The sequence below is a fragment of the Echinops telfairi genome, unplaced genomic scaffold, assembly GCF_000313985.2.
Source record: "Echinops telfairi isolate 266 unplaced genomic scaffold, ASM31398v2 ScPeMD7_7412;HRSCAF=8450, whole genome shotgun sequence".
In the NCBI taxonomy this organism is placed as follows: domain Eukaryota; kingdom Metazoa; phylum Chordata; class Mammalia; order Afrosoricida; family Tenrecidae; genus Echinops; species Echinops telfairi.
In genome coordinates, this window is record NW_022111312.1 from 14928605 (window position 1) to 14950458 (window position 21854).

The window sequence follows — 21854 nt, forward strand, 5'->3', positions numbered from 1 at the left end:
GGAATTGGCAACTTATATAAGTGTACTACCTGGACACACTTAACTTCTATTGGAAACACCCAGCTTCTGAAAATGAGAAGTATAAAGTGTGCCAACTTTTATGGAAACAACCAAAGTGTCCATGCATGGGTATGTGGATGAACCACAGGATGGATGGATGGACAGATGCACAGTGAATGGTGACGGGTTTGTGAAACATGTCACACATGGTGGCCAAGTAGGACATGCTGTCCAGTGCAGTCAGTTGCTGACTAAAGCAAGCATCGGCTGAGACCACTGTTGGGAGACGTCAAGACCAGGTCTTGCAGGTTAGGAGGACTGGAAGTGGCAGGGAGGGTAAGTCCCTAAACAGAGAGTACACACAGGGTAGCTTGAGTTAAGGGAAAGGCAATATATGGGGCTTTACAAAGTTCCTGGAAAAATGGAATGGACAGATCATGGAGATTTTCTATCATACAAGGGGGAGGTCAGTGCACACGTGCACATGCATACACGCACACATGTGTTCCTTTTCACAAACTCACAAAACAAACTGATTCTAAGTGTTTGGCATTAACAACAGCTATGCAACAAAAGCGACCAGTGACACTTTCTCAGCCACCCCTACTGCTGAGGCATGGCCTTTCCAGTTTCCCCTGGTTTTCTCAAGTGTGGCTCTCCTGCTTGCCTGCCCTTGGGGAGCACATTTAGTGGTGACTGAGAAGCTGCCGACAGCTGAGCAACAGGCTTGACCCCAACACCCACTGCTGACCAGCTGTGTGAGTTTGCCCACGGGGCCACGCCTCTCTGGGTAGGGAGTGTCTCCACTCTCCAATAGGGAGGCCAGCAGAGGCTGCTTGTCCACATTTCTCTGTGCCCTGTGTCTATTCTGCTGAGCTGTACTTGCCCGTTCAGGGGGAGGAAAGCGCCCGGTGGGGGAGAATCACGGGTCGGGCCTCTTCATGTACTCGGGACAGAGTGGTGATGGCTTGTTTTGCCTGGCCACACCCTTCGGTACCCAGAGCAGGGAGGGCCTCCTTGCGTGCCCCCTTGTCACCCCTCCCTCCCTCCCTCAGGAGCATCTCCCAGCCGGCCCCTCTGTCTGCAGTGCCCTTGTTCTGCAGGGGAGGAACCTCTCGGAAGCTAGCTGTGCCGAGCTGGGGTCCCTGCTGATCGGAGGCAGGTGGGAGTCTTCACTTCTGGCTCCCCTGGGCAGTGAGTCATGGTTCCCTGCTCCATCCACCGAGATGCTTTTCTTGCCGCCTGCTTCCCCTGCCTCTTTGATTTCTGGAAAAAACAGAAAGCCTTGTAAAGAGACCTGCCCCAAAGGAACTTTATTTAACTTAGAAGCTGGTAGGTGTGTGCACCCCAATGAGTAGGTAAAGATAAAGGTAATTTATCTTTCCATGGGGCCCTGGTGGTCAGGGTTCTTGACTTCTGTCCTAAATGCTCACCACTCCCACCACCTCATGGTACTGAGATGAGGCCACAGGCCAGTGTTGGTTGCAGGAGAAGCCTCTGGGCATTGGGCTGCTTGGCTGGATGTGGCCCTCCCAAGGAGCCTTACTGCTGGTGGGTGTTCTGTGGGTGTTTCCAGAGGGCTGCCTTATCACATACGTCTAGATCTGGGCAAGGCAGGGCCTGTCTGAGGCTCTCTCAGAACAGAACTGACCGCGGGACTCGGGTTCAGCACATGTTTGCTGGCTGGACAGAAATCCAGTTGAAAGGATTCTTTGGGAGGAACCTACCAAGTCCCCTGTTGCTGTGGGCGCTCCTGGGATGCCCTTCCTGCACGTGTCACGAGGTTGGTCCAACCTGGCCTCTGCTCAGACATTCCCTTCCTCCTACCCTATGGGAAGCCCCCCTGACTCAGTCCCTCTCCCTTGCTTTATTTTTCATGATTTGTTTTCGTGCTCCCTCTCCCCTGAAATGACACGACGAGAGGCTTCTGCTTCTGTCCACTGCCGTGCCGCAGTCTGTGAGCAGCTCCTGGCATGTAGCTGCTCTAGAGAAATGACCGAAGAGCAGAGCGACGTTTTCACAGCACAGACCTCAGTTCTCACGGGTTTCTCGTGGTCCAGTTTAATCTACTCTTTTAGGGTCTCAAAAAGTAATACAAAATGTTCCGCACCAGTTTCTAACTACGACCAATTAAATTTTTGAAAATCTTTTGAGGCAGACAAACTTTTTTTCACTAATCATTTTATTGGGGGCTCTTACAGATTTTATTTTCAGTCATTTTATTGGGGACTTGTACAGCTCTTAACACAATCCATTCGTCCATCCATTGTGTCAAGCACATTTATACGTTTGTTGCCATCATCATTCTCAAAACATTCTGTTTCGACTTGAGCCTTGGTGTCTGCTCCAGCGCAGTGACTCGGGTACAATGAGGCCCGCATGCGCCTGCGCCATCCTCGCAATCATTGCTGCGCAGCCCCAGCCCCCGTGTCAGCCATCTCACGGAGATGGGTTTCTTCTTTAACGCTGCCCCATCTACTTTACCAAACACGTCCTTCTCCAGACACCGAACTCCCGATCACATGTCCAAAGTACGTGAGATGAGGTCCTGCCATCTTCCTAAGGCTGCCTCTCTTCCAGTACTGATCTGTTTGTTCTGTTGTTAGCACACAGTGTATTTAATATTCCTCACCAATACCATAAATCAAAGGCATCGATTCTTCCTTGGTTTCCCCTATTGTCCAGCTTCTACTTGCACAGGAGGTGATTGACAAGACCGTGACTTGGGTATTTGAGGATCGACACTCCTTCAAATCAGGCTCCGACTTGCTTGGTCCATCACTTGTCGTGTCATTTTGATGCACTGGGGTGGCTGTGTGTTGCTGTGATGCTGGAAGCCATGCCAGTTACCCCAAATGCCAGCAGAGTCCCCCAGAGTGAGCAGATTTTAGCAGAGCTTCCAGATTAAGAACAGACAACAGAGACGGACTTCACTCCCTACTTTGGAGGAAGAGGCATTAACCACACACACACACACACACACACACACACACACACACACACACACACACACACACACACACACACACACACACACACAGGCTCCAGGAGTTGATGGAACGCCAATTGAAGTGTTTGAACAAGTGGATGAAGCGCTGGAAGCACTCATCTGTGCCAGGAAATTTGGAAGACAGCTACTTGACCAACTGATGGAAAAGGTCCATATCTGTACCCCTTCCAAAGAAACGTGACTCAGCAGAATGCTCAAACTAGAGAACAATATCACCGATCGCACATGTAAATAAAGTTTTGCTGAAGATCATCCAACAACGGTTGTAGCAGTACATTGACAGAGAGCTGTCCGAAGTTCAGGTTAGATTCAAAAGAGGGCATGGACAAGGGAGATCATTGCTGATGTCTGAGGAATCTTGATGAAAGCGGAGAATTCCAGAAAGATGTTTCCTTGTGGTTTATTGCCTATGCAGAGGCATTCGGCTGTGTGGGTCATAACAAACTACAGGTAACATGGAGAACGGGAATTCCAGAACACTTCATTGTGCTCATGAGGAACTTGTGCTAACAGAACAACAGGAGGTGATTGACAAGACCGTGGTATTTGATGATCGACACTCCTTAAACCATGTACTGCATGGTTTAAGATCAGGAGAGGTGTGCGCCAGGGTTGTATCCTGTCACTGTACTCAGTCGATCCGTATGCTGATCCAATCGCCAGAGAAGCTGGCATATATGAAGAAGAGTGCGGCATCAAGATCGGAAGAAGGCTCATTAGCAGTCTGCGATGTTCAGATGGCACAGTCTGGTGTGCGAAAGTGAGGAGGACTTGAAGCGCTTGCTGCTGAAGATCATGACTGCGGCCATCAACACAGAGTGCTGCTGTGTGATAGGTTTTAGTGCCAACATTGTTCTCCTAAGAACATGTGGGCAGAGTTTAGCTTGTCACTCACGTCTCAGCTTGATGGGAGGGAAGCCCGTGATAAATGGCTCCCAGGAGGCAGACCACTCTCTGCTTCACCTGCCTGTTGAGGAGCCACTTTGAGCCACACTGATTGGCAGCCAGAGCCCTGGATGTGCGTCCACCACCATTGGATCGATAAGACTTTGCACTCACTGGCCTGTGCCCTTCTGCATGCTGCATCATGGAGTGTGGCTGGGTGAGTCTAAAGAGTGACTTGTGGAGTAGGTTGGACTTATGAAGTAGAACTGACTTAGGGACTTGATCTGGACTGGGCTGAGATGTTTGTTTGGTATATAATTACTTCTTGATATAAAGCTCTCTCTCACACATGTATGAGTGTCCCTGGGTTTGTTTCTCTAGTCAGCCCAGCCTAATACAAGCTCAATATAAAGAAAACTAAAATCCTAACAACTGGACCAATAGGTATCATCATGATAAATGGAGAAAAGGTTGAAGTTGTCAAGGATCTTGACTTGCTTGTATCCACAATCAATGCTCATGGAAGCAGTAGTCAGATCAGAAGATGAGTTGCGTAAGGTAAATCTGCAGGCAACCTCTTCAGAGGATTGAAAAGCGAGGATGTTATTTTGAGGACTGTTAGTCTGGGTACATTAGCGAAAAAAATCCACGGAAACGTATGTATAAGAGAGTTTCATATAAAGGGTAAGTGCACATCAAGAAAACATCCCAACCCAGTGCTCCTCAAACCCAGAAGTCCAACATTTACCCATGTTTCCGACACCAGTCCACAAAGTCCTCCTCCATCTCACAAAACACACAATTATGCCAACTGCAGGAGGAAAGCCGAGTCAGTGAGCGTGTAAGCATCTCAGCACTGACAGGGGTCTCCACACGGCTGCTCCAGCACCCAGGGCTGCATTGGGGTAGGTCCATGTGGCTTCTCCTCGGGGATATCTTGCAGGAAGTGAGCCCATCAGAAAGCAAGAGACCTGAGAACTCGAAAGGCGAGGCTCACTGAGCCATTTATCTCTCCGCCCTTCAATTAACCCCACCTGTGTTTATCGGCCAGGTGGGCACGATAAACTAACTTACTCAAGGACTACGGTGCGATTGACCCAAGCCCTATGGTATTTTACTTGCCTCAAAGGCCACAATAGCAATGGAACGTGGTGCCGACAAAGAAGTTGGAAAGCGCCGTGGGCTGTTAAGTGGACAAACAGCTGTCTTGGAAGAAGCACAGCGAGCGTGCTCCTTAGGGGCAAGGATGGCGAGACTTCATCTCAGGTACTTTGGACATGTCAGGAGAGACCAGTCCCTGGAGAAGGACATCATGTTGGTAAAGTAGAGAGGCAGTGACAAAGAGGAAGGCCCTGAAGGAGCTGGGTTGACACCATGGCTGCCACAGCGGGCTCAAGCAGGGGCACCATTGTGAGGATGGGCCGGGTTGTGTTCTTTTGTGTGCAGGGTCACTGTGGGTTAGAACTGGCTCCATTGTACCTAACAACCACCATAACAACAACCCCCTTGGTTTGTCTCAGCATGCCCCGACCAGTTATTAGGACTAAGACTGTGTGCTTCCCCCACAAGGACATAGGGGGTGATTCAAGAGGAGGGCTGAGTGCTCTCAGGACTGCAAAAGCTGCTGTTCAGGGCCTCACGGTTGTCTGGGAAGTGGTCCCCAAGGTCACTGTCTTGGCTGCTGCAGAAGTGCTTGCTTTCCGGCCATATCTCTGCCACAAGAAGTCAGCTTCATACCTCAGCCTCCTGGAGCAGGGAGTTCTGCCCTGCCCTTGGGTAATGGCCCTACCGAGAGTCTATTGTTTACGCTCACAGCCAGCTCAGCAAACATCCTCACATCTGCCATATGCCAGGCGCTGGGCAGAGCACACACCACCTACCCCTCGGGGTGCTCCTGGCCCAGTGTGAGCTCCAAGGACACAAAGCTGCAGTTATGGAGGTTGAGCTAGACAGGTCAGAGGAGAGGCTGAAGGTGAAGGTCGGAGCTGAGCAGGGCCTCTGCCACCACTTGCGTGCCACACTACTGCTCAGGGGAGGCATCAGTCCTGGTCTCTGCCCCTGATCCTCTTGTCAGGCCTTGCCCTCTGATCTTTTAGGCAATCTGTTTGATTGATGGAAGTCAGAGTCTTTGCCCTGACCTGAGACGCCAAGCTGACACTGCCTGGCTCCTTCTCTCTTGCAGTGTGATGAGCTCTGTGACGGAGAGAGTGTGTGCTCTGAGGTGGGCTTGAGTTTGGGTGGTGGAGGGCAGGCTGGCCTTGGAGATGACCTTTCTCAGGAGGGCTTGTCGGAGCTGAGAGCTGATGGAGGAGGAAAGGCGGAGTGTGGAAGCATCTGAGCAGTGCATTCACCTTGTGCACAGGCTCTGGGGCAGGAGGAACGGAGAGGAGGCTGAGAGTGGAGGGAAGAGAGGCCGGGCCTTCGAGTCGCTTTGAGTGGGGCCTGGGGGTGAGAGTGGTGAGTGGTGAGTCCACTGGTTGGGAGTGGGGGGTATGAAGGCAAGAGCTTGGGTGTACAGGGCCGGGCTCGCCCCATTCCCGACTGCCTGCCTCTCCAGGTGACCTCAGGAGCCAGGCCTCTGCCTTGCCCTGACCTGAAGGCTCTCCTGTGCCCCCTGCAGGCTACTTACCCAACAGTGCACACGCCGTGCAGGCCATGCTGGCGGCCTCCAGCATTGGCGCCATCTGGAGCTCCACGTCCCCAGACTTCGGGGTGAACGTAAGTGAGGGCTCCGGCTTTGCCCTGAGGGTCTGGGTGTCGGGCCTCTGCAGTGAGTCCCCAGGAGGTGTCATCCTGGCCACTCATGCTAGAATTCAGCCCCTGATTGGGCTGAAGACTTCCCAGGCAGTGGCTCCTAGACACATCCCAGGCCCAGGGACCCACAGCCGGGAAGTGAGAGACCTGAGGCTGTGGTGGGGATTGGTGTAGGGAGTCACTCACCACATGCTTGGCACCTGAGAGTGTACTGCTGCCACCTAGACTTACTGGGTGCTCGGTGTCATCGTCCTGTCCTGCCACCACCACAGAAGTCATTCTGGTAGACTTGCGTTGTGGCTTCCGTGTGGTTGTGGTTCTGGCTCTGCGGGCCGTCCGTGCCTTTCTGGAATGGCAGTGCTAGGACAGCTGCTCGGGTACAAGCATGCTCTAGATGGTAGCGTGCCTCAGCTCCCACTGGGCTCTGAAGTGCATCTCCATGGTGTGGAACATGCCCACGTCTGCCAGTCCCAGGGGGCAGGGCTGCACATCTTTCTAAGACGCCTCACTCTGACCATCTGTCTTGGAAGTGCTCCTCTTCCTCTTTGTTCTGGTACTCTGATCCCACTCTGTCCTGTGGGGACAGGTTGGCATATCCGTGGTTGGCCATGGACACTTACTAAGTGAGGCAGCCAGTGGACAGCTTGTTTGCCAGTGTGTGGGCACTGCTGCCTGGGTGCGGCAGCAGGCTGGGGGTGGGCTCTGGGCTCCTCCCTCTCCTATCCCCACACCGCCCAGAGTGGGTGTTTGTCACCCTCTGGTTTTCCTGCCCACCACTGAGCCGGTGACATCTTCTGAGATGTCAGGCCTGGGGCTGGGCCCACAGGAGATGAGAGAGATCATCTCCTAGCCTCCACCCTTGGAATCTGCTCTGCATGCTCCGTTTCTGGTTTGGAAAATGACACCCTTGGAGCCAAGACCTCAGACCCTGCATCTTCAGCCCAGTAGGTCCCCCACACATGAGCTGCAGCAGGGTTACCAGTTGGCTTGTGAAAGGCCAAGCGCCTGCTTTGCTGGGCCTGGGTGGGGGCTGGGACAGCTCATCCGGGGGCTACATTTGGGTGCCCAGCCTCACTGGACAGACAGTGTCGTTGCCTTAGAGATATGCTCAAACGGCGCTTCTCCACCTGACTGTACCAGCCCATTTCCACCCCAAAGCAACCTCACCACTGCCTTCAAGTCTTTCCCAGCTCCTATCGACCCCACAGACAGAGTAGAACAGCTCCCGGGCGTTTCAGAGGCAGCTGTAATCTTGGGAGGTGCAGACACCCTAACTATACCCCTCTGAGTGACTTGGGGGTTCCCTCAGCTGGCCTGTGGGTGTGCAGCTGAGTGCTTCATCACTGGGGACCAGGGCACCCCGCTGTTTTGATTGGTTTCCCTGGGTGGTGCAGGGTGTGAGCAGAATGCGGCTCGTGCCCTCTCCCCTGATGTGAAGCAGACCTGTGGGCAGCAGAAGGCCGGTGCCCTCTGCCCACCTGCAGCACTGTCTGCCCTTGGCTTCCAGGGCGTGCTGGACCGTTTCTCGCAGGTCCAGCCCAAGCTCATCTTCTCCGTGGAGGCCGTCGTGTACAACGGCAAGGAGCACAACCACTTGGACAAGCTGCAGAAGGTCGTTAAAGGTGTGGGGCCTCCCTGGGGACACGGGACTGTGAGGTCGGGCCCCCCTCTCAGGGAACACAGGGCTGCCAGGTCAGGGACCACTTATCTGGGGGACAAGGGGCCTGTGAAGTCGGGCCTTTTCGGGGGGATACAGGCTGTGCAGTTTGGGGCCTTCTAAGGGGACATGGAGGCTGTGAGGACAGGGCCTTAACTGGGGGAGGTGGGGCTGTGGAGGTCGGGGGCCTTCCTGGGGTACAGAGGACACTCGTTAGCCACAAGCACCATAAGAACCCTGCATCCCTTGAGTCGAGTCCCTGAGTGGTGGCAATGGTTAACCGACTGGAGGTGCCAGACTCCCCAGAGAAAGGCCTGGGATCCGCTTCCAGACAGTCTGCCTGGAGCCCCGTGGGACACAGCCCGCTGTGAGGCCTGGGGCACCAGTGTTGGAGCGGGCTCCGTGGCAGCTGTTCAGGTTCTCGGATTTAGGCTGTGTGACATTTTCATAAAGAATCTGAGGCTCCAGGCCTTGTACCCTGTAACCCGTCTCTCTGCTCTCGGCGCAGGTCTGCCGGACTTGGAAAAGGTGGTGCTGATTCCGTACATCTCCTCCAGGGAGAGGATCGACATCTCCAAGATCCCAAACTGGTAGGCCGGCCCTGCTGCTGTCTGGGGCGCAACCCCCATGCAAACCTCTGACTCCAGCTTGAGGAGCAGCGGGGGTTCCTTAGAATCCCGGTCTGTGGACGAGACTCCTGAGGTCCCCAGTTACGCCTCCGACGCCATAGAGGTTCTCAGTGTCAGCAAGGCAGGCAGGTAGCCCTCACTCTCCCCGGCAGTGGGCATGGTGGGGCCTGTACTCTGCTTCTGGTATTGGCCACTGGCTTGTGCATTGGGGCCTGTGTGTCTGTACATATGCACACGTACATGTAGTGTGTAATGTGTGCATACGAATGCAGGCGGACCTCGGACACTGCAGATTCTGTTCCAGACCACAGCAAAACAGTGGAGAGTGCCGGAAACCAAGGCGTGGATTTCCTTGTGCTCAGCCACTAGGCCAGTGTCTCTCAGAGTGGGTGAGACTGCCCCCTGGGGGGGCAGTGCTGGAACGACCCAGGGCTGTCGGAGCAGCCCTACACTTTGTCCTGGATGATGAGCCACAGTCCGAAAGCTTTGAGTTGCCAGGGAGCATTGAGTAATGTTTTTTTAAGGAAAGGGGGTGTTAGGCCCAGAAGTTTGGGAACTGATGTCCTAGACTGTCATCTGTGGAGCGTGCAACCGCTGAAAGAGCTTGAAGCGTTGGCACGAAGTGAGTACCTGCACTGATGGGCCTGCTCGGCACAGGGCGGCTGCAGACCTGCAGTGTGTAGAAAATGCAGTGTCTGCAAAGCGCAGTGAGATGAAGTTCAAGAAGAGGAGCTGCCCCCTTGGCAGCTGGACGTACCACTAGCAGAAATTCCTGCGGCCATGAGCTGAGGAAAGGAGGCCGGACCCTCTGCCGTCCCATTTTTGGGGGAGCAGCAAAAGTGATCGTTTTACACTGTGACTGACCAGCCCTCTGAGAGTTAAGGTTTTCTCTGGAAGCACCCAGTGAGGTTGGCCCTTCACGGGGCTGGGTGGAGGTGAGGGCAGCAACCTGGGGCTGCCAGGCTCCACAAGGAGTCGACTGCTGAGCAGGTCATTGCGGTTTGCTGCTCAGAGGTGAATAAGGTGCCCTTTTTAAACCACTGCGCGCCATTGTGCGTGCAAGTCCGCCACGTGGCCGGTCCCCTGTCACAGCCTCCCTCTGGGATGTGTGCATTTTTCTTTCTCAGTACTGATCCTTCTTCACAAATTGCCCAAGCCGAGCTTAGCTGATGGACATGAATCAGCACCAACTCCATGACAAGGTCTTGTTAGAACAAAGGGGGCCATGGTGGTTCAGTAGTAGAGACCCCGCATCGAGTGATTCTCAGCCACGGCACTTCAGGCCCAACTTCCACCCTGCCTGTGAGGGCCGGCTGCCGTGTTGCCGTGTTAGAATGAACGAGTCCCGGTGGAGCGTCCAGAATAAGACAGGCTAGGAAGAGAGGCCTGGTGGTCTGCTGAAAATCAGCCAGTGAGAACCTGGTGGATCACAAAGGCCTGATCCCCACCGAACCTTGGGGTGGTACAGGACCCCATGGTGTTTGTTCAGCGCTACATGGCGTTGCTTAAGATGGACTGACTGGACAGCTGTTAACATCAACAAGAAAGAAAGAACATCCCATTTGTCACAAGCCAGTCATTCTTTTCTCACGATAGAAAGCATGCCCCCAAGAAAGCTTTGGGTGTCTCCGGTCTGGGTACTGGCTCAAAAAACAAATCTGGCTGCGGTGCCTCTTTTCAGGGTGTTCCCACCACAAGGAAGCTTTCTAGTGGTGTGGGGGGTAAGGCCAGGAGACTGCTTATGTGAGTTTAGGGTTGGGACTTTGTAGGTTCTCGCGTCCTGCTGTTATCAACCCCAGGATTGAGTCAGTCAGTAATGACCTGTGATACTGGCCTGGGGGAAAGATCAGACTGTCTACTCCCACAAAGAGTTACAGTCCAGGAAACGTACAGGGCTGTGGGACAAACAGCACATCGGGTGCTGTCTATGGAGCAGAACTCTTGGCTCACACTTCACTGTGGAATCATAGCATCCCAAACTTTCCTGTCCTATTGCCTCCTTTCAGAAACAAAACTACTCCGCGTCAACCGCCCCCCGGCCCCCAGCCCCATCCCAGCAATGTAAAAAATTATTGTGTTATAGCTCCCAATCAGAATAAAGTGTAGGCTTCTGCTTTTGCAGCCCTTCTGGATTGTTCCAGCCCTCCCGAGGAGGTGATATTGCCCACTTTGGGAAACACTTGGCTGGTCCCCTGATTCCGGCTGGCTCAGGGAGGTCCATTTCAGCTTCCACAAGCTGCAGGCAGCCTTGCTCCCTGGCAGCTGTCTTCCCAGTGTGCCTCTGGCAGTTTTGCTGTAGTTTTAACTTTTTATTGTGGTGGGAGGCATTGCCTATAGAGTGAATTAGTTTCCTGTTCCACAACTTGTATACGTTTGGTTTCATGACATTGACTGCTTCCCGGGGATGTAACCACACTCTTCCCACTTCCTCCCCTGTCTCCCTCCCTTCCTGTTCCCATTTGCCCTTCTCTCCTGCTTTGTGCACTCTCCTTGGCAAACGCTGCCTGTTGGTCTTGGGTGGGTGGTGTTCTGTGGGCCGCGTGCGCATTCCCTGGTGATTGTTCACCTTGAAGGCCTGTCTGTCGTTTGACTGAAAGTTGAGTCTTGGTGGTGTTTAGAGGATTAAAGGGCTCCCGAGGGCGTTAATCCCTGGGCTTCCACCAGCCCTTGTCCGCCCAGGAATTCTGGTCTATTTTGGGTGATGTTGAGTTCGGCTCTGCAGTTTTCTCCCACTCTACCTCCCACTGGGGTCCCTTTCAGAGTGCCGGCTTCTGCTCTTGTTCTCAGACTTCACTCAGTAAAACCCCTCTCACGTTGATCCCAAGGGCACGGCTGGAAGGGCGGTCGGTCGAGGACTTGAGACTTCCTCGTCTCTGACACGGTACAGCCCCTAACAGGGTGTCCCGCCTTGGGAGGGACGAGTGCTCAGGCCCGTGTCCCCTGTTTCTGCCCGCAGTGTGTTCCTGGATGACTTTCTCGGCACCGGGAAAGGTGAGCAGCCGCCGCAGCTGGAGTTTGAACAGCTGCCCTTCAGCCACCCGCTCTTCATCATGTTCTCGTCTGGCACGACTGGCTCGCCCAAGTGCATGGTGCACTCGGCTGGGGTAGGTCTCAGCCAGGGCACGTCGGCTTCTCCGCCCCTGCTCCTGTTCCGGGATATCACCACCCTGGGGGTTCAGTGTGCAGCCCCCATAACATGGCGGGCCCGAACCAGGATCTCTAACTTGGGGCCAGGAAGAGTCGCTGTGTGGTGGGTGTTGGCCCTGTTCCCAGAGTTCGTGCAGTGTGGGGTTGTGCAGTATGGTCAGCAGCAGGAACGTCCACATTGTGGGCAGGACAGTGAGGGACAACTGAGAAGGTCTCAGTACCCCTGTGGTTCAATTCCCAGAACCTTGGGTAGTTTCGTTTTCTCGGGGATATGGGTGCGTGTGTGTGCCTTGTGAAAGGATGGCGTCCTGGGGCTGTGGTGAACCAGAGACAGCCTTGGGGCCCATCATCCAGTGCTCGGCCAGCCTGGCCGCTCTCCTGCTGCTGTCCTCAAATGGAACTGCCGGAACCCCTGACCGAATGGCGTGCTCCTAACCGTTCGTTTCCTGTTTGCACTGCACACAGATGGGCCTAGAGAAGAGGGGCAAGAGTAACAGGAAGGCCGCATGCCTCCCCTGGCTAGATCGGCCCCTTGCCAACCCTCTGCCGCTTTTGCGTCACATTCTCTCCATGTTGACACTGCCCCTTCTTGGGCTGCTCCCTTTGGCAGAGCCATTTGGGAGTGAGTTGCTGACATGAGCTTTAGCAGGTGGCTCCCACCACAAGCACGCTCTCTTTCCTCAACATAGTAGGACCCTCCAGCTTGGGGACCAGCTCACAGACAGACAGCTCTGGCCAGTGTCCCAGTTGTGCCCTTCATGGCATTCAGGCATCAGTGCCCTCAATTGTCACGTGTCCACAGTCTCGCACTGGGATACCCCCAGCCTCTCTCTGCCTGCTATGGCATTGGCAGTGCAGAAGCCCTGGGCCCAGTGCCTCCAGGGCAGGCACTTGGGTCTGTGTGGAGCTTCCTCATGACAAGCGCCAGGTGGTGCCGACAGACCTGTGTCCTCCTCAGTCCTTGCTTAGGAGGCCCACGATGCCAGCTCAGCGCTACTGTGATTCCGTCAGGCCATGCTTCTGAAGTTAGATTCCCGGGTCACTCTGACTCTCTTAACCTTTCTCTTCCCTCTCACCTCATCTGATGCTGCTCTGCCCCTGGACTTGGTGACAAGCTGCTTTTTCCTCTGTTTGACTCTACAAACACATTTCTCTTCTCAGTTCACAAGGCTGGAGGTTGGCTCTGGAGGAAGATCTTTGTCTCCTTTTAGTACCTGTGGGCCCAGTGGTCCTTGGAGATCCCCATGTGTCTTGGCGCCAGTCTTCCCCTGGGTTTAGGAGGTTCTCAGCACAGGGGCCCTGGGGCTGAAGGATGTGCTCGGCTCCTAGCTGTGCTTTCTGGTGGCAGGGAGGTCCTTTGGTGAGAAGCTTCTTTCTGACTTAGGTTACTTCCTAACGACTGGGCTGCCCTGCAGGAACCATGGTCCTTGAGGGCCTGCTCACCCGTGGCTCGGTTCTCATGACCACAGGCCTTGCAGCCCTGCATGTTTGGTTTCCCAGTTTCCCTCCTGCTAGCGTAGCAGAGGAAGCACATTCCTGTGGGAAGGGAACGCCATAGCACAGGCTGCGCAGACACAGAGGGCAGAGACAACCTGGCCCTTGGCAGGAAGATGCCCGGTCCAGTTTAATGTTTTGGGGTTTCCTAAAATGCCTGTTCCTTCTGCCAGCTCCTTGCCCAAATCATCAAAGTTTCTGAAAATGCTCAGCTCTTTTACATATATTTTTACGTAATGACTATCACACTTTTATTTTTACAAAGAGGAACGTAATGTTGTATTCAGGATAACATAGTTGGGTCGTAAAAGTCGTTGTGCTGGTGTAGTTAGAGTGTGAAAGCTTCAGGAAGCTTGGATTCCATCTTCCCGGGGCTATTGTTGCTGAGTGCTGTCTTGTCCCTTTTGACATCTGGTGATGCCGAGTGATAGTGGAACTGTCTCATAGGTTCCTGGAGCCCCCTGGCACAATGGGTTACTGCTGGGCTGCTAACCATGAGGGTGGTGATTCGAATGCACCAGCCACACTGTGGGAGACAAGCGTGGCAATGTGTTTCTGTCAAGATGGACAGCACACCTTATGCGTGGCCCCACCCCACAGGGCACCCTGATACAGCACCTGAAGGAACACAGCCTGCACGGCAACATGGACAGCAGCGACATCATCATGTACTACACCACGGTGAGGCCCCAGCACCAAAGTCGGCGTGAGTTCAGGGCCAGAACCACCCACAGATTTACCCCAGGGAGAAGGGAAGTGGCGCTGTGGGTGGGTCTGTGCCTACCTACATTTTTGGATTGAAACAAGGAGAACTCAAGAGCTCTCCTGACCTTGAGTGACAAGTATCTCCAGTAGCTCAGAGAGGATGCAGGGAGAGAGGCTGGTGTCTCCAGGCCCTGGGCAAGCCTGCCCAGTGCTGGCCAATGCTTTTGCAAGTCTACGGGCTGAGGAGGGTTTCCTGTTGTGCCCACCCTGTTTCCCCAGCCCACACCTGCTATGCTCCTTCCCCCCTCTCCCAGCAGTGGCATAGAGGTGGCTCTGCCTCAGCCCTTATTCTCGGCAGTGGCTGCCTGTGAAGCGCTGTCAGCTGGGCTCAAGCAGCTCGGTCCCGAGTGTTCTGTGCAGCGCACAGTGCCCATTGGTGTCTGCACCATGAGCAGCACCCCCAGCGAGGGCGTGATGAAAGGGCTTGAGCACATCTTGGCCCACACGTGGGGGGGGTGTCTGCGGGCCAGCCCCTAGGGGTGGCCTTGTTGTTTCCTGTGTGGACTTTGTTTTAGGCCCTTGTCTGGGAGAACGGGAGAGTTTACCCCTTGGTCCTCTGCTTCCTCAGGTCGGCTGGATGATGTGGAACTGGGTAGTGTCGGCCCTCGCCACAGGTGCGGCCCTGGTCTTGTACGACGGCTCCCCGCTGGTTCCGACGGCTAACGTGCTCTGGGACCTGGTGGACAGGATAGGGTAGGTCATGCCAGCACAGGTCCTTAATCATCCAGCAAGATCATGGGGTGGCCTCTGGGACTCTCTCTGTTCCATGACAGATAACCCACCTCAGGGAGGGTGAGGGTGGTGGGGGCCAGAGGCAGGCCCTGATACAGACTGACCCACACAGAGAAGTCCAGGAGCACTGCCTGAAAGTGTGTTTCCCAGCGGGCCTGTGGAATCCCCAGTAGTGAAGGCTCAGCCCACGGGGCCTCTGGGCCTAACCACCATGTGCAGAGCCCCGAGTCGGGTGGAGGCATTTGGCCTCTGGTGCACTCTGCCTGCAGGCAGGCCCCTGGAGAGTCGGGAATGGCTTTCAGCACAGCCCTGAATATTTGAAATATAATGATGCCTGGCCTGTGACGTAGTTGAGTCCTAGCTTTGGTTCATGAGATTAGAAGGGAGGTTGCTTCCTACTGAGATTGTTTCCAGAGAGAGGTTACTAAAGCCCCGGGAACTGAAATGGTGGAGGTCTTCCTTCCTCTTCACTCCATTAAGCCAGGCTCCAGGAGAGAGCCCTATTGTGTGTGTGGGTGTGCGCGTTTGTGTGTGTTGCAGGGCGGGTGGGGTCATTACAGCCCCTGAGTACACTGCGAGGTGGTTAGCACAGTGTTCTCTGCGCACAAACGCAGGAGCACCACCCAGCTCTCAATTCTAAATTCTGTTTTCTAAGCTTCATGGAATGTGAGCATATTTCGTGGAAGGGGTTGGACTGAGAAGCTGTGTTAATGAAGCACCTCCTTCACTGGAAGGTGGGCCTGTGAGGGGTTTTCCATAGCCTCCAGTGGCTCCTCCTCAGAAGAGAGAGGAGGCTGTCGGCTCCCCAAAGGGTTTACAGCTTATGAGTGCAAGTTGCCTTGCTGGACCTGGGTTGGTTTGCAACTGGAGATAAACTGCCCTGCAGGTGGGACATAGTGAGTGTGGGCTCGGGCGAGTGCTCTTGGTACCAAGTATCCAGGAGGGCCAGGTCCTCAGCCCTGCTTCCTCTGCTTCCCAAAGGCAGAGTGGCACAAGTCTATGTGGAGGAGTGGAGGGAATGGGCCCCGGGGAGCAAGGTGTCTTGGTGTGTGCAACCGTGCCAACAGTAAACCACTAACTGTGGGAAGCTCTGGCGTGTGTCGCCCACAAGAGCCCTGAACGGTGTCTGTTTTTTTCCTTCCTGTTGGCACCTTTGTGGTTCTTAGCATCACTATCCTGGGGACCGGTGCCAAGTGGCTCTCTGTGCTTGAAGAGAAAAACCTGAAACCAGGTAAATACACTTCTTAGGCTTCTGTCGCTTGAATCGCAAGCCAAGGGGATTAAGCCATTGTATTAGATCTTGCCAGCGTGCCAGTGGGGCTTAAGGCCCCGGACTGAGTTTTAACTTTTTGGTGATTTTGCCTTTCAGTGGAAACACACAGCCTGCAGACACTGCACACCATCCTGTCTACAGGCTCCCCGCTGAAAGCCCAGAGCTATGAGTACGTCTACAGGTGCATCAAGAGCAATGTGCTCTTGGGCTCCATCTCAGGTACGCCCTGCTCTGGCTGCGTGCGTGGAGCAGAGGGTCTGCTGAAGCCAGGCTTGCCCCTTGAGCCGGCTACCCCCACTGGCAGCCATGTTCCCTTACTTGAATGTATCTCATACGAGGGTCTGGAGTGGTGTGGGTATGGCCAAGGACAGTGATGTCAGGGACCCCCTGGCCCCCGCCGAGCCCGGTGCCAAGCTCCAGGGCATGCATAGAACATGTGTGCATACCTGCTGTCCACTGGATTGCATGGCAGAGCCTTGCTTGTGGACACCAGAGGACTGGAACCACTTGCTGCTGAAGACCAAAGACTACGGCCTTCATTATGGATGACACCTCAACATAAAGAGAACGCCATTTTCACCACTAGACCATTAAACATCATCATCATTAATGGACAAAAGGTAGAAGTAGCCATGGATTTAACTTTCCTTGGATGCACAGTCAATATCCATGGACAAATAAGCTGCAAAAGACCTTTTTAGTCTTAAAGGCAGAGTCCTTAAAGGGATGGACCCACGCCAGGGTATTTTCAATCACCCCATATCCATGTGAAAACCCGACTGTAAATCAGAAAGACCAAAGTGGAACCGGTGCCTTTGGTGAAGAATGGAGGTTAATCATGGACTTCTAGAAACATGACCGGGTCTGTCAGAGCACTCTGTAGAAGCAAGGACGGCAGTCGACTTTGTGTCTCAGGCACTTAGTCGGTCCTAGAGGAGGCCCTCGTGTTGGGCAAGGCGAGGATGCGGGTAAGAGGAGGTGCTCAGCGCGCTGTATTGACACAGCACTGCAGCTGTGGGCTCACGCAGAGAGGGTTGACCCGACCGTTGCTCTCTGTGGTCCGTGGGGAGTGTGAGTGGGAACTGACGTGACAGTACACACCTAGCAGCAGCAACAACACCCCGAGAGCAGCAGAGGAGGGTGACTCGGACTCCTCAGGCATGCTGTAAGGTCCCTTATGAAGGGGAAAGAAGCAGACTGATGGCATGTGTCTGTCCACACTAGTGTGCGGTCTCTGTCAGCATTTCTGCCACACTCTGCTGTCCCCCTGCCCCCTGCCCTTTTGCTGGGCTCTGCCTCTGAGCAGCACGAAGCTGCGTCTTATCTTGTGGCCTGATCTCCTCTCGTCATGCTATGGAGGAACTCGGAGATGAACATGCTTCTCCAGCTCTCCCCAGGCTGTGACTTGAGGTGGAAGCAAACTCCCTGGTCCTTGCCGAGGGAAGAAGTGGGGGGTCCTGTAGAGTTGAGGCCAGGTAACATACACAGAGCACAATCCAAGAAAAAAATACCTTCCAAGATCATGCTGTTGTGACGGTCACACTGTCAACAAGCCTGAACCCCGAGAGCCTGAACCCTGAAGTTGAGCTTGGCCGGGAGCATCCTCTGGTCTCCCTCCCGCTGGGAGATGGGGTGAAACACTATCAAGGACACTGGACAGTGTTTGAGTCACCTTCCCTCTTCCCCAGAAAGAAGCCCTGCTTTCCAGGCCTTTCCTCCTGGCTCCCAAGGGGAGAGTAGGTGCTTGTCCCGGGCACTCCGCTTTGTGTGTGCTCGGGAGAACGTGCTCTGCGTACTGCACGCTGAGTTGCCTTTCGCTGCTGCTTGCAGGTGGCACCGACATCATCTCCTGCTTCATGGGCCAGAACCCCTCGGTCCCTGTGTATAAAGGGGAGATCCAGGCCCGGAACCTGGCCATGGCGGTGGAGGCCTGGGACGAGGATGGTGAGCACTTCTGACCTCGCGGGAGTCGTGACTCGGGAAGCCCCTGGCATCTTTTCCAAAGCTGTGCCCAGTTGGAGAGGGACCACCCCCCTTTCACCTGCTGTGCAGTGTCCTGGCCTCCCATGGCTGCTCCCCTACAACTCCCTGTATGCCAGGGGCCCATGCAGACAGGAGGGGGCAGGTGGCTGATTCTGTGATGGTGGCCACTCCGCCTGTCTCTCGTCCCCACCTCCCCATGCCCCAGCCTTGGCAAGGGCCCCAGGGGATCTCGCCTCAGCCTGCCTGCTGCTCTCCTGGTCACTAGCCTGCAGGCAGCCCTTCAGGAAAGCAGCTGAGACACGTGGGTCCCTAGTGTCGAGCAAGGCATGGCTTGTGGGTCACTGGATGCCACAGAGGCCATCGCTCCAGGCTCAGGCACTAGGGGTGCTTAACCCATGTTCTGCCCCCTTCCAACAGGAAAGGCCGTCTGGGGGATGAGTGGGGAGCTGGTGTGCACCAAGCCCATGCCCTGCCAGCCGACACACTTCTGGAACGACGAGAACGGCAGCAAGTACAGGAAGGCCTACTTCTCCAAGTTCCCGGGTAGGTGGAGCCTTGGACCGCCTGGGCTGGGCTCCCTTTCTCGTCCTGCGTGTCCCCACCCCCGCTTGCAGAGCTGCTCAGAGCTCATTTTGCCAGGGACAGCTGATCGTGAATGATGATCCCTGCCTGGCCACCTAAGCTTGAAGCTGTCATCTGGGTTTAGCTTATTCTCATCCCCTTGCTGTGCCGGGAGCCCTTGGCCTGAGCCTGCCATGGAGCCAGGGCGAGCCTGTTTCTGTCTGCGGGGCGTGGGCGGCCAGGAGGCTTCTGGCTGGGCTTTTGCCCTCTGCCTGCCACCACTACCCAGTCATCATGGCCGTCCTACATGGTGACCTACAGCCAGCCTGCCTTCTGGGACTGATGCCTCCCTCTCTCTGTGATGGACTGTGTTCCGTCTCAGGGACCCTTTAAAGTTCAAGTCCCTGCCGCCTCCCGCTCTTCAGCACCTTGAGCTCCCGCTGTGCTGCCAGTCCTAGTTCAGTCTGCCTCCGTTCTGGGTCTGTACATTGAGTGCTTGCTTCCTGCAGTCCCTAGGTGATTCTATAGGAGCCACACCAGGAGAGCAGGGCACCAAGGGGTCCGTGGGTGGGCAGGACTTGCCACGGGCACTTGATCTGCTCCTACAAGCATGTGTGTCATGCCCATATGCCACCTCCTGACCTTGTGCCTTTTCTGATGAGTGGCCACAGGACACCCTTAAATTTGTGCTGTCCTGGGCCCTGCCAGTGTGTAGCCGGGGGACAGACCCAGGCGGGAAGGAGGGGGCACAGTAATGTCCCCAGTGTGGGATGGAGTAAGAGGCCGTGAAGCTTCTCAGAAAGACTGTCTCTGACCCTTTGGGCACTTCGCCTCCTGTTGTTGGGTTCCCATGACCAGCATCTCCTGGGCTTGCCCGCACTCTTGGCCCCAGGCTGCTGATCAGCTCAGGCCAGGTGGCTGGACCCGCTGTCTCCCGCCTGCTCCCCACCCTCCTTTCCACACCTGGCCTAGCCCCTCCTCCAAGACCTGCTCCCTCCCTCCCTCTGCAGCCTCTCCACACCTCCAGAGGCTGGTCTCAGGTTTGTCCAGTGTCAGAAGTGGGGTGGGGGCTACCTCATTCATGTCCTGCACCCAGGCCATACTATGCTCTTGCCTGTGTGTCCCCTTGGTGACCGCCCCACTGCCCCCTGCAGGTGTGTGGGCGCATGGGGATTACTGCAGGATCAACCCCAAGACTGGCGGCATCGTCATGTTGGGCCGGAGGTGAGGAGGAAGCACAGGACGGGGCCCCTCCTGGCCCCACCTGCAGTGTGTGCACAGTGTGTGGCTTGTAGCGTGCGTGTGACCTTGCCTGGGCGGCCCCAACTCCAGTGAAGCTGGCTTCTGCCTGGTTTCCAGGCCCAATCTCCTGTACCTAGGTGCAGCCTCCCTTCCTGGGCCTCCCCACCTGTCTGTGGTTGAGATCCTCTGGGGTGGTGTGGTGTCCCCGGCAGGGTTGTTAGCACCCACAGACCTGTTCTGTCTCACTGCAGTGGGATGTCGCTGTGTGCAGCTTCCTCAGGGAGGGGCTGGCCTGGCAGACGGTCTTGTGGGGGCTCAGCAAAAGGTGCGGCCAGTACCCAAGGGCAGTCATTTGCCCTTCAGGGCCGGGGCTGGCAGTGGGTAGGTGCCGGTGGGTGGCCCAGCATGTGGCCTGGCAGTGGGGGCAGGGGCCTGGGTCAGGAGGTAGGTGGGGGGTGGTGGGGAGGAGCCAAGGGACCCACTGCTAGATAGTCACGCTCTCGACCTCGACCCTTGCAGCGATGGCACACTCAATCCCAACGGAGTGCGGTTCGGCAGCTCGGAGATCTACAACATTGGTATGCCCTCCGCTGCCCAGGGGGGGCCACTCCCGGAGGCCTGCTCACCCTCAGCCCTCGTGAGATTATTGGCTCACTTGTCCTCAAGGGGAGAGTGGGGTTCATGACGTGCCCCTTTGAGAACACCCCTCCATACCCGGGCTCTCGGGGCCCTGGGCATGAGCCCTCCCTCTGGTGGGTGGGATTTGTGGACCCTCATAGGTGACTGACAGGCACAGAGAGGTTGCCTATAGCTTGACTGCATGGTAGCCCCAGGGCCTTCCCCTTCCCCCCTCCCCCCCAGCTCCGCCCACAGCCTGTAGGGGTGTCCTGTGGCATCCACAGGTGGCTCTGTGTCAGTCAGGCTGCAGAGGCCCCACCCCGCCTCTGTTCCTTCCACTGGTGGAGGCCCCGACACAACCACCTGCTTCCTTTTACTCAACTGAAGGGAAGTCCGTAATCCCCGCCGTGGCCCAGAGAGAGGTGATTGGGTCCTTCCTGCCCCTTGTTACTAGCTCTCTTGGAGCAAGTCCTGAAGGCCCTTCCCGGGTAGGCTCGGTGGTTGGCCTCATGCCCTCTCAGCAGTGGGCTTGGGAGCCACTGACTGTGTCGGACCTGCTGTGACCAAACCTTCTATGTCCCTGCAGTGGAGGCCTTTGAGGAGGTGATGGACAGCCTGTGTGTTCCCCAGTACAGCCAGGATGGTGAGGAGCGGGTGATCCTCTTTCTGAAGATGGTGTCTGGCCACTCCTTCCGGCCCGACCTGGTGCGCAGGATCTGTGACGCCATCCGCTCAGGCCTCTCTGCGCGGCATGTCCCCAGCCTCGTCTTGGAGACCCAGGGCATCCCGGTATGTCAGCCGATGATACTCGCAGGACAGCCGGCGTCCCCTCCCCACATCACTGGAGACTTGCTGGGGTTTATATATAGTGGTCCAGGTTGCCTAGCGACAGCATCCTTCCTCTCTGCTTTCTCTCTGCCCCTCTGGCTGCTAAAAGCAACGCCCTAAATACCTCTTCTGGAGGGCGGAGCAGGCCCGGCCCCAGGGCTCACCGGCTGCCCGCCCACATGCAGTCCTGGTGTGGTCTCAAGTACATTAATGAGAAATTCACTTTTAACTTTCACGGGGCTGCTGGGAGGCGGTCGCCCTTGCCTTTTAATTCTA

General features: G+C 55.6%; 1 protein-coding gene across 1 annotated transcript in view; it reads left to right on the plus strand.

The window, feature by feature from the left end:
• AACS (acetoacetyl-CoA synthetase) overlaps positions 1-21854 on the plus strand; it is a 45934-nt gene that overhangs the window by 19310 nt on the left and 4770 nt on the right. The window contains exons 5-17 of the mRNA XM_004709619.2: positions 6516-6613; positions 8157-8271; positions 8815-8896; positions 11892-12039; positions 14177-14257; positions 14910-15034; positions 16240-16304; positions 16443-16565; positions 18177-18290; positions 18747-18872; positions 20045-20114; positions 20652-20710; positions 21337-21539. Coding sequence (XP_004709676.1) covers positions 6516-6613; positions 8157-8271; positions 8815-8896; positions 11892-12039; positions 14177-14257; positions 14910-15034; positions 16240-16304; positions 16443-16565; positions 18177-18290; positions 18747-18872; positions 20045-20114; positions 20652-20710; positions 21337-21539 — 1409 coding nt within the window. The remainder of the gene's footprint in view (positions 1-6515; positions 6614-8156; positions 8272-8814; positions 8897-11891; positions 12040-14176; positions 14258-14909; positions 15035-16239; positions 16305-16442; positions 16566-18176; positions 18291-18746; positions 18873-20044; positions 20115-20651; positions 20711-21336; positions 21540-21854) is intronic.